The sequence below is a fragment of the Hakea prostrata genome, chromosome 10, assembly GCF_041222555.1.
Source record: "Hakea prostrata isolate BN-2017 chromosome 10, UWA_Hpros_2, whole genome shotgun sequence".
Taxonomy (NCBI): Eukaryota; Viridiplantae; Streptophyta; class Magnoliopsida; order Proteales; family Proteaceae; genus Hakea; species Hakea prostrata.
The window spans coordinates 10,177,165-10,189,708 of NC_142609.1; the positions used below are offsets into that span (position 1 = coordinate 10,177,165).

At 35.2% G+C, this 12,544-nt stretch overlaps 1 protein-coding gene and 1 long non-coding RNA gene across 4 annotated transcripts in view; both read left to right on the forward strand.

Annotated features, from left to right (window-relative positions):
• Positions 1-12,544, forward strand: part of LOC149001843 (uncharacterized) — a 32,351-nt gene that overhangs the window by 12,489 nt on the left and 7,318 nt on the right. Inside the window, exon 5 of the mRNA XM_089138592.1 lies at positions 6,417-6,962. Coding sequence (XP_088994718.1) covers positions 6,417-6,962 — 546 coding nt within the window. The remainder of the gene's footprint in view (positions 1-6,416; positions 6,963-12,544) is intronic.
• Positions 1,072-3,954, forward strand: LOC149001844 (uncharacterized). Of its 3 annotated transcripts, none has more exons than XR_016170196.1 (5): positions 1,072-1,492; positions 1,600-1,844; positions 1,942-2,393; positions 2,553-2,671; positions 3,337-3,954. It is a non-coding gene; the product is annotated as an uncharacterized LOC149001844 (long non-coding RNA). The 3 variants fall into 3 exon arrangements; XR_016170195.1 differs by having other exon boundaries at positions 1,072-1,307; positions 1,410-1,492; positions 1,942-2,671; XR_016170194.1 differs by having other exon boundaries at positions 1,942-2,671.

A 12,544-nucleotide genomic window follows, 5' to 3' on the forward strand; every position in this document is an offset into this window, starting at 1 on the left:
GGTTACCTATACATTTTTCTCAAGGTGGATACCTCTTGCAGATGAAAGATTGAAACCAAAAGGAACTTTGGTCCTGTGTGCATCTTGCTCTAGCTGAACCCAGAACATACTTTTCTTCATTAGGAATCACTGAATCGGCAATGAATTTTAACAAGGAAGGAATGAAATTATGAATAAGAGAAAACAATCTGAAAATCAGATTACTGGACCACCTTTAACATTGTAATGAGCAGAAAGAAATTTCCATAGGCAAAGAAAGCAAACTAATTAGTCAATATGAAACCAAGGCCTCTGTTTAGTGTTTCATCCTCTGGTACGGTGGCTTGATGTTGTAGTGGTATTGTGGAACTGTGTAGAATGATTAGCTTTCATTTAGGATCTTCCCCCCAATGTTGTTGATGATCTGTGAAGTTCTCACTGGGATTGAAGTTACATGTTTTTTCTTTCTTTCTTTTTTTTTTTTTTTCAATAAATCTTTGCTTGTTGAATTAGTAGAAGGTATTCAGAATTAAGTCTAGGTATACACGGAATCCTAAACAGAATTTATCTTATTTCACATTGTGGAATTTAAAGTTTTCAGGGAACTGTTGTCTTTCCCACAGACTCATTAGCTTTAATATGACTTGCAGACAGAAAGGTTAAACCTCAATGAGGAACCTTGGGGAAACACAAAGGGACAAGGTGGAGCATGTGGAGCTCTTCTCCCAAGTAACGTTGAGATGATACTCATGCCAGGTGTGCTTGCCGGGAATTGGAGTACATTCAAAAGATCTAAATGGGTCATCAAGTATAGAAAGTACCTGGGAAGGGGCGAAGACGAAGAACAAAAGAAGAGCAAGGACCACGACGGAGCACGGCGGACACTAGAAAAAAGCACAAATGTTTGTCTCAAGAATCTCTTTAGATGGTATCTTTGCCCCAAGAAGTCGTTATGAATGAAAGTGACCATTGGGAGAGTGCCCCGGCCGGCGGTTTAGTATTCTGGATCATATTCAACATGACAATTTATGCTTTGACTTAATGGGGGGCAACTCTCGGTCAAGCTCAATTTTGCCCCATTTTCCAGTATCTTTAGTGAGACTTGCTTGATCCTAGCAAAATTTTTTGAATCCATGGCCAAGTTCCCAACTGCTCAAGGGTGTCAACTGTTATTACATGCGCGTCCATACATGGATTAGAGAAGCCCTATGAAATTTTCTTAGTCTTATGTACCTAGTTGCTCAGCTGGATGGCATAATAATTTAAGCATTAGTTCTCTTGATGCAATGTTACCCAGCTGTGTGAATCCCAAGCAGCAAGAACTTGAGGTAACACCAGTGTTCAAAGCTATGTTCCTATTCTTTTAGTGACTTAATTTTGACTTGTTTGATTAATAGTGTCTACATATTTATTCCATTTGTTGTTTTTAGGGTGCTGATATGACTAGGGACTCATATCAGCAAAGAGGAATAGGAAGGCTTTTTTTCGGTTTGTTCTCTAAACCACCAATGGAGTATGATCCATGAACCAATCTTTTGTTCTACATTTATATCTTGATGGCTATCCAAATATATCGTAGAATATGATTTCCATTTTCTCAGTCTTTCTTTTTATGAACAGGACATTGTGGTTGGTTGCTAAATTCTCGAGAGCAAGCTCCCTACCTATGTGATGCAAGATCTTGATGTAGTCAGTCTACTGCAAAGTTGCTCACTTAAGGCCGTGTCCAGCTTCCTTTCAGCATGGGGCAAATATATTTCACATCTTGGATATGATTTGATGAACTAAAGTGGCCATTGTAGCTTCATTCATTCTTCAGACATCATTTTCAAGACGTCAAAATCTATGAGACTCATTTTTCTAAGGTACCTGAGATCAATGCAAAGCTCACACTGATTCCCAACATGTGATTCTTGATTTGATGATGAGTTATTAATTTGTCTTATGAATTATGATCTGCAGGTGGGTGATCTAACTTGGGAAGCGTTTTGTGAGGTAAGGCCGTTGGAGGCCTGGGATGCAGGACTTATAGAGCCAGAGCTGAAGTGTTGGAAAGTGGATCATTTTTTGGTGTCTACTTGTGAGGCTGTTTTGACTCTTGGGAAAGCCATGCTTGTGAAAAAGTTCAATATATGAGCAAAGTGTGGAGGGTATAATTAAGATCAAATGAGAAGACTTGGGAGATTGAGAAAAAACTTTGACTGGATCCTTCGATAGTGCAGGTAATTTGGGAAAGCCTATTTCTCAAGACGGATGACTATGGTTTTGATCCCAAGCAACTTGATGCTGGTGAATGTCATCAGTCTTACACCCATGGTCGTTTGTATCACATGATTCACATCACCATGTCAGAGCAGCTTAAGTATATCAGTTGTGTTGATATATGCTTCCATCCTCATCTTCTTTCCTTTCAGGTATTATATTTTGGCATTTTCTTTCTTTTCTCTAATACTCCTTATATCTAAGAGAGATAAGCTTTGGTTCCATTGCTCTTGATTTTCAACAATGATATCCCTATTTCTTTTACTTATTCAAGTTTGTTGCACTAACAAACTTGAAGTTTACTATAACAGTTGTTTTGTGTAGCATGATCTTTGGGAAATCACGGATTCAGTAACATTAATTTTAAATCACTCATTTGCAAGACAGCAACCACTGCAACTGTTATGTGTGCCTCAAATTCTTTTACCAGGTTTGAATACTGACCCCCTCCGATATACTTTGGCAGCAATATTGAATGTCCTGTTTTTTGAGTTCTGTAATGGAGGTGGGGCTTGGGCTGATAGGACCTGATCTGATGGATTGACACCTTTATCAGTTTGGAGCACTTCATATGTCTCACATTCTCTTTGTAAATGTTGTAACACTCCAACTCTCCCAATCAAAAACCAAATCTTCAGAATTTGAGTTTTTACTTTGATAATCTAATCATTATGAGGATTTGTTCCAATCCATATATGGTCTTTCAATCTAGACAGTCAATCATGCGGCTGAACGATCTAGTAGTACACATTTGGTTGTGTAGAGATAAATCTATACCAAGAGGTACCTATATATATGTATAACGATTATACTAAATAGCTACTTCTCTACCTATGGACCTTACAAGTGAACAGATCCCTCTATTGCAATGTTAAGAGTCCTCCAAAAAGGGGAATATATGAGGTGAAGGGGCTTACAGATAGACGAGGCGATGGAAATGACAGTGAAGTAGAATGTTAGAGTGTATAAGATTTCTTTGGGTCCCATTTGAGGCAAGATACTCTTCTGTTCACTAAATCATGGATCTTAAGTCAAGTCTGAATTACAGAACTTTGATCAGCAACTGAAATAGTGCTTATTGATTGTTTTGATCAGGATATATATAGCTCCCGAGCATGCAGGATTGCTTCATGGAGTTGCAAATTCAATTGGTACAGTAGCAGCAATAATCGGCAGAGCGAGTCTTCTAGGCTGGAAGAAATTGTTCAATAGGAACTGATTGGTTTGTCAAATTAAACCATCAGAAGAATGAAACATTGCCGCACCAAAAGAGACACAACAGAGGTAATCTAAACTACTTATTTAGCTGCTCGGACAAGACTTGCTAAAGAAAAAGGAAACAGAAAAATCCATAAAAGAAAGCAAGAATGGTTCTGCAGGTGATTTGTAAAACTCAACAAAGTAACCAGGCTCCTCTTTCCTTTAATTCAGATATTTTACAAATTCAGATCAACACTGGAACGAAATACCAAGTCAAAATTTATAAAACTCAATTTCATGTTTGACTGGAGGCAGAGATGATGAACGGAGAAGAATGAAGATGATTTGATGGTTTAGGGAAAATTATTAATTTCATCTAAGTTAGTGTGTACCTATTATGGCTAACTGTGTACAATCATTAATGATCTCAAGTAGGGGGGTCTTTGTAAGGTTTCGATCTTGAGGGAGGAGCAGAGTGTTTCTAATGAAAATGAAGGGATCCTCAAAAAAAGAATCATCTAAAAGTAATCTGCTTTTTTGTTCTACGTGTAGCATTATAATTTCAAGAGCGGTCAATCATCAACAATCACTAGGGGTGTCAACGGTTCGGGTTTGGCTGGTTTCAGGTTGGCCTAACAGTTTCGGGTTAAAAAACATTCAACCAAACATAGCCCATTAAGAAAATAATAATTTTGGGCTAGTGCAATTTGGGTTCGGTTTGACTAACGGTTTAGGATTAGGTTTACTAACAGTTTGGGTTCAGGTTTACTAATAGTATGTTTTGAGTATCTTATAGATGTATGGAATTTATCAAGAGCATATGAGCACATATGAGTATTAAGTTCTTTCCAAAGTCTCTTATCTTGGGTGTTCAAAATAAAAAACTTTTTTTTTACAAAGAAGTAAAATTATAGAACTAATATATAAAAAAAGCTAGCATCATGACAGATTTTAGTGGGTTGTTTTTGCTTATTTTCTTTCTTCTTCCTAATGCTTGTAAAAATGAATCAAAATAAAGCATTAAAAGATTTTCAAATGATAATGCACTTGCTAAATATTTACTAAGTCCATCTTCTAAATGGCCAAGGCTTTCCCAGGCTTATTGTTTGCATATTCCAAAGCAAAATAATTAAAGAAAATAAATGGATACTTGGAGGTTTTCCTTCTTTTACATTTAAATTTATTTTAATTTTATTTATTTATAATGGGTTTAACAGGTTGGTTTCAGGCCAAAAGGTTTGAGCTAGAGGGCCATACACGGGTTGGCCTGGACCAGTGCGGGATGAAGTTATTCAACCCTAACACAACCCATTAAGCTTCTATTCGGACCGACTTGGGTTAGGTTTTGACACCCTTAACAATCACACTAACAAACAAGCTGCAACCTAGAATTGTTAATAGAACAAAACAAGCTTGAGAGAAAGAGCATCAAGCGCTGACATTAGAGTACGTTCAACTTAATGTCTCAAATAGAGCTCAATTTAATCGATTATGTGTAACTTTTCCTAGACAAACTTTTAGAAGTTATGAGAAATCCAAATCCTCTAGCAAATGAAATCTATAACCAATTTAATATTCCAAAACTAAATGGAAAATAGTGGTACAATATAAGCCTATTCTTTGCTCTGAAAAAACAAAACAAAACCCTCTCTATGTCTATGTTGAGAAGGATATTTTAAGGATAATGATGGTTATTAGACCGAAAAGGATCAAAACGAAGAAAAATATGATGCATTTATCAGTTTCTAACTTGGAACATGCTTAAAAATGTATCTTTGAAACGAAAAAAAAAATCACAATTTCAAAGAAAACTCAATTTTGGTTTGGACCATCTTTATATTGATTCTAAGCTAGACTTAAAGTTTAATTTTAGTTTGGATTAACTCTTTGTTATTTACCCAAAACTCAAAATGACAAATTACAAATAAACCCCTGTGTTTGCAATCAATTATATTTACTATCCCTAAAAAAAAATCAATTACAAATGCCCCCTTACTATGTCAGCAGAACTGACCATTTTATAGTTTTTAATTTTTAATAGTAGATGACATCTTTAATTGGTTTTTTTTTAAAGATAGTAGATGTAATTGATTCCAAATGCAGGAGGTTTATATGTAATTTTCTTTGGAAAAAGAAAAAAAAAACAAACTCTAGTTATAGAACTAGAACTAAGGAATGATATACACTGAAACAATTGAATAGTTTGCTTCAAACAATAAACCCAATTCAAAATAACCCCTTGAAAATCCAAAGAGCTTCAAACAAATGTCTCTCCTCCTATGCTTATTTCTTTTACCACCACTAAACCATTCAAAGCTTAATTTTGATTTGGGTTGACTGTTTGTTATTTACGAAGAACTCTTTGCTACAGAACTAGAACTCTTGATGGAAGGTAATACCCATTTTATTCTAGACCTATATGTATGCTATTTTTTTGTTCAGACTTCCAAACCAAACGAAACAAGTGACCTAAAAACCCATGCTCACACTTCACTTTATAACTATGAAGAAATAACTCACAGACTCACAGTCAAGCTGATAAACCATGTAAAATAATGAATCCATTGTCTAAAACCATCCGTTCCAATTTGATAGAAAGGAGGGTAAGGGTTAGGTGGTTGTCAAAATTCATTATGGGTGATACACGCTTTCTCGTGTAAGAAGACAGAAGTGAGGACTGAGTCAAGTTTCCACTTGATCATATAAAAATTAAAATGTCCTTTATTAGGTGAGAAGGAAACTGGTGGGAACGTTCTTCCAAGTTTCAACAACTAAAGATTCATCGTCATCCCCCCAAAAATAAAAAAATAATAAATAATGTTAAAGATGCCTCTTTGCCTTTATCTTTGTTGCAACTTGCAAATACAGAGAGAGTCATCGCTACAACCCAAGATTACTTGTTAAGAAGTGGTTCTTACTGGGTAGCAGTATCAGAGATTGCAAGATTATCTCAAATTGTTTGCAGGGTGATTTAGCAATTTGATAGCTAGAAAGATGGCAGCAGCTATTTGCCCAGAAAAAGGAAGAAGAATAGAACTCGGAGATGATGAAGCTTCTTCTTCTTGTTCAAATACTTACGAAGTGTTCTTGAGCTTCTATGGAAAAGATGTTCGCACCAGTTTTGCAGATCATCTCTATAATGCGTTAATTGATGGTGGAATCCGAACTTTCAGGGACTCGGAGGAACTCCACAAGGGAAACGAAATTGGAAAGGAGTTAGTCGATGCAATCCAGGGGTCAAAAATCTCTATTCCCATCTTCTCAGAGAACTATACGTCGAGTAAATGGTGTCTCAAAGAATTAACCCAGATATCTGAATGCAGAAGAAGTGTGAAACAAACGGTATTACCCGTTTTCTACAGAGTTGAACCAAGAGATGTGCGAAATCAAACTGGGAGATATGCAAAGGCCTTTGAAGAGCATCAGATCAATATGGAGCCCGACCTTACAACGGTGGAAAAATGGAGAAAGGCTTTGAAAGAGATCGGAGGATTGGATGGATGGCACTCAAAGGAAGACACGTAAGTTCAACAGTTCCATTTTATTGATCTCCATCCCTTTTTATATCAAACTATCTCTTGAAGATTAATTGAGACACGCATAAACTAGTCCGAACTTTCAGTTTCCAAAACTCTAAAAGAAAAGGAAAAGCTTTTCCTCTCTCACACTTGTTGCTCATTTCGTAACCAAACACTCTATGCCTCCATAAACTTCAACCCACAATTTTTCAGTTTTTTGCTTAACAACTCGAATCCACAATATGACCACAATAAGAGAATACGATGATAATGATGTGTTAGACTGATATGGATGTGCTCCCAATCACTTTATGATTAGTTTGTATCTACCTCTCATCTTCAAACTCCCTATGTATTATAGCATATTCAGTTTGAGTTAAGATTTATCATCCACATGGAAATAAGTAGCAAGAGATCTGAGCTTTTTTTAATCTGTAGATCTAATAAGATCTCACCAGGCAAAGGGCCGGATTTCGTTGGGTGGAAGCCCGCTTGCACTCTCTCAACGTTGTTCAGTGTATTTGTGGTGGGTGTGCTTGAGGATATGATTGGGCTGAAGGAGTCCTTTGATTGGTGTCAGATCATGCATCTGTGCGAGAAACCAATAGATGTGCCAACTTCTTGGCGAGTTTTGATCCGGTTGATGAGGAGCTTTACTTGAAAGCAAACTGCCTTTCAGCCTCTCCTCGGTCTCTTGTGTTAGAATATTAATTAAATATTCCACATAAGATGGGCTTTATCGATTGTATTACACTTTGATTTGGTTTCTTATTGGTCTGATATGGGTAATATACGGTTACTAAAACTCTTATATGGAGTGGCTAGTGTGGGCTAATAGGGACCGTTAAATCTTGATGGACGATCTAACAGATTTGCCTATATAAAGGATGCTAGGTCCCTCCTCTAAACCCTAATCATAATTACATTATTCTCTGCGTTAGTTCAGAGAGGTTATAACATCAAGCCAGTGAATAGGGAGGAGTCTAGAGGAAATCTGTTCCTAGTGGGAGACAAAAGAAAATATTCCGCTGCGCTTCGTCTCCAATAATCCTAGAAAGGTATGTTCATCATCATCTAATGCCATTATTATATTAAGGTGTTTTTAGTCAATCTATGCGATATTGGATATAAATATTCTTACATATGGTATCAGAGCCTATATATAATCGATTAAAGACCCATAGGATTGTTGAATGATGAATTTAGGGTTCTTGAATGGAACCTATGAAACTTGTGATTTTTTCTCCTGATTTTTTTCGTCGAATCCGTAAGGTTTTCGGTCAATAATTTTTTTTTCTAGAAAGGATCTTTCAAATCTGAAACCATCACTGCGTAGATCTCGAAAAAACAAAGAGATCGATATATCATGGGTCACCATCGGACTTCGGACACGCTGGCAATCGCTGCCGGAATCCGGCAGCGGTTTTCTGATTTTTTTAATTAATGCGAAAATGACGTGACGTGGTAGTTTGACCAGGTCAATGGGTCGGGTCAACCCGACCCATGAATTTTTACACGAGAAAATCAATTGTATGTCATGAATTTTTCCCAAAGGTGTTTGAATGATGATATATGTGTGCTCTTCTGTTAGTCACCTTTTGTGTCTATAACAATATGATTGTTATTGAGATTCTTATAAAGTCAAACTTCAAGAAATTGTAAATGATGTGTTGTAAATAACTACATATTCTTGGTTACTGAAAAACTGATGGATATGACTCATAAGAGTATAGAAGACAAAAGTTGATTTTCTGCAGAGTTGAAAAATAATTGTCTACTTTTATTGCCCATTAAGAAGTCCATCAAGGAACACTTGAAGAATTGTTTACCCACTGAATGCACTGTTTTGAAATTGTTGAATGCAGTAGCACAAAGATACTAAGTCTCATTTAGTATTGAAATAAGTATATTTCTGTAAGAGTTTTTTTATCATAAGGTGTGATGGTTTTGGAGGAGTTAGGAATTATTTCATTAGGATGATTATTTTTTCAAGATAAAACTCACGATTCCTAATGTTTCTTTTTATTATCCCTATTATTATCCATCAATGCCCTTTGCATCCTCTACTAAGTTTGGAATTATAAAAGATCAATACTTTTTTCTAAGAAGAAACTTTGTTCTTATGAGCATCAATACTCATAAAAATGTTCAGGGTAAAGATAAAGAGTCCGGTCAGACTAACAATTTGGGACCTGTGAAAACTTCCTTATAAATAGAGATGATTGTTGTAACTAGAAGTTGCATTGAGTATAAGGTCTGGTTAACTAAGTGCAAAAATAAAAGTTATGATTCTTTGGTTTTTGTTTGAAGATCTGATTTTTTCTTGTCCCATTCGGTCTTGGTGTCTAGATAGTGGTCCTTATTCCGCCACCTTGCGTATAAATTATCATTTCATCATATTTATTGATGACCACTTTTAATATGGTTTTTGTACTCAATTAAAGAATAGTCTAAATCTCTAAGATCTTCAAGAATTTTTAGACTGAAGTTGAGAAATTGTTAGATCTGACCGGGGAGGAGAGTATTATGGCTGATATGAGGATGCTGGACAACTTAAAGGCCCATTCGCCAAATACTCGGCAGATTCGGATATAGTTGGTCCGTTCACTATGTTTGACAGTCCCGAGCAAAATTGTTTAACCGAAAAGCTTTATTACACTCTTGTGGACATAGTGAGGAGTATGGTAGGATAACTATTTTGTTTGAATTTTTTTTCTTATAAGGTGAAGCCCTAATAATAGCCTTTTATATCCTTGATTATGTTCTTTTCCAAATATGTTCCTTTGACTCCCTTTTCCATTGCAGATTGTTCATAAGTCTAACTTGAACCATTTTAGTGTTTGAGTTGTTTTGCAAATCTAAGGTTGTATAATCCGGTGTTGCAGAAGTTGAAACATAAAAGTTTTTCATTGCTAATTTGTTTCTTACTCAAATCTTATTTTTACCATCTTTGTTAAAACAGTAGAATTGTGAATTCTTAAATAATTTTCTAAAGTTTGATATAGCCAATGAAAGTAGCTTGTTCCCAAACGACTTGATATAATTTTAATGAACATTACTATAACATTGGCATTATGGTTGACCCAGTTATTAAAAAATTGTCTTTAATCTTGAATTAGATTTGTGATTGGGTGCAACGAGATATATGATATTGTTGATGTGACATAATGATGTTTGGGAAGCTTGTTAAGTTGTCCAAAGGCTTTAAACCCATTTATTTTAAGTGGGTGTATAAAACTAATAAATATTCATGAGGAAGGATTGTAAGGTTTAAAACCAGATTGACAGTTAAAGAATTTACTCAGAAAGAGGAAGTTGACTAGTGAAATTTTCTCACCTATCTCTTATAAGGACTCTTCCAGAGTTATACTAGATGGATGTGAAGACTGCATTTCTGATTGGAAACCTTAATAAGGAAGTCTATCTCTTTTAGCTTGAGGGTTTTGCGGTTGATGATCTTAATCATTTTGGTGTAGACTCAAGAAGTCTAATTTGTGGTTTTAAGTAAGCTTCCAACTATGGTACTTAAATATTGATAATGTTGTGACTTCATTCGATTTTGTTGAGAAACTTGTAGATCAATATATATATATATATATATATACATGGCAATGTCAGTGGGAGAAATTTTATCTTTCTCATTATTTATGTTGATAATATTTTGCTCACTAGTAGTGACGTTGGCCTACTGCATAAAGACCGATCAATTATTATTTGAAAATTATGATATAAAAAACCTTGGTAAGACATCTTTGTCTTGTGCATTGAGATCCATAGGGATTGTTCATGCTATTTATTGAATCTTTCTCAGAGGGCATATATAATTTATATTTAAAGAAGTTCAGTATGCTAGATTGCAGACTTGAGAATGTTTTGATTCTCAAGGGAGATACATTGAGCTTATTACAGTTGCCTTATAAAGGATACTGAGAGATAATAATTGAAGAAAGTATCTTATCTTGAGATACTTGAAGAGAACAATTGAAAAAAGTATCTTATCTTGAAGTACTTGAAGATGACAATTGATGATATGATAATCTACAAGCTTGTTCCAGACCTAAGCATTAGGGTGTATATATATATATATAGATTTTGACCTTGCTAATTGTCTGGATAATAAGAAGTTCATTTAAGTTGTTTTCATTGATGGCAGGAGGGATAATATTGTGAAAAGTGTGAAATAAGGTAAAATTACTTATTTCATCATATATGTTGAGTTTGCTACATATTATGGGGCAGTTACTCAAATTGTTTGACTAAAGAATCTCATTAGATAATTGACAGTTCTATTTTAACATTCTGGATAGATCCATCCAGTTGTATTGTGATCACAATTCAGTTGTGTTGTTTATTAACAACAATAAATGTGTGATCATATATATGATGGTCAAATATTTGACTACTAAAGAAAAAGCTGTTTGACTAGAGAATCTCATCAGATAATTGACAGTTCTATTTTAACATTCTAGATAGACCCATCCAGTTGTACTGTGATCACAATTCAGTTGTGTTGTTTATTAACGACAAGAAATGTGTGATCATATGGTCTAAATACATGATGGTCAAGTATTTGACCACTAAAGAAAAAGCTGTTTGGTTAAGGAACCTCATTAGACAGTTGACAGTTTTTATTTTGTGGATAGACCTATCCAGTTGTACTGTGATAACAGTTCTGCTGTATTGTTTATTAACAACAATAAAGGTATCACAGGGTTTAAACACAAGGAAATTAAGTATTTGACTATAAAGAAAAGGTTAAAGAAGGTGACACCACAATAGAGCATATTTGTATAGATAATATGGTTATAGATCCCCTAACTAAGGGTCCCTGCCCAGACGTCTTTGATAGACATGCGGTAACTATGGGTTTAGGAGGAATCTTAGATGCAATTGTTTAGTGGGAGTTTGTGAATTTTGCTCTATTGTGTAATAAAGTATTATATCTGTACTTGTCTCTTGTATGCACTGATAATTTATTTGAATTCAATAAAGTTCTTTGGTGACATATTAATGTTCACATTATTATCATGTTGCATGTTATGATAGTTTTAAGGTATGTGTTAACCTTAAGCAAAAAATAAGGCATTTATGTATTAGCCTTAAGGTGTGTCATGTAACACATAAAGTTAAAACTCGAGTTATAAAGATGACACAGGTTCGTGGGAATCATAATGTACATATAATCTCATTTTTGTGGCATTGAGTCACAGGTTCGAACCATAATGTACATACTTTCATGGCTTTGAGTCACAGGTTCGTGGGAACCGTAAAGTATATTCTCTCGTGGCATTGAGTCAGGTTCGTGGGAACCATAAAGTGAGAGATTTGGACTGACAACGGAATGACACATGAGGATTTCTATAAAGTGTCATTAGTTGCCACACTACCATATTGCATCCATTTTCAATAGAGTTAATAGTATTTGTGACCATGGATGGTCTTGTGTCGCTTAAAAGATGCAATCACTGCCATGATTCGGTACTTAAGGCTCTATGTGAAGGGATTGAGTTTTAGGATTATCCTCAGACCAATAAAAAGTTGTGCACATAAAGGTCAAAATATTTTCAACATGTTTTTTCAAATGT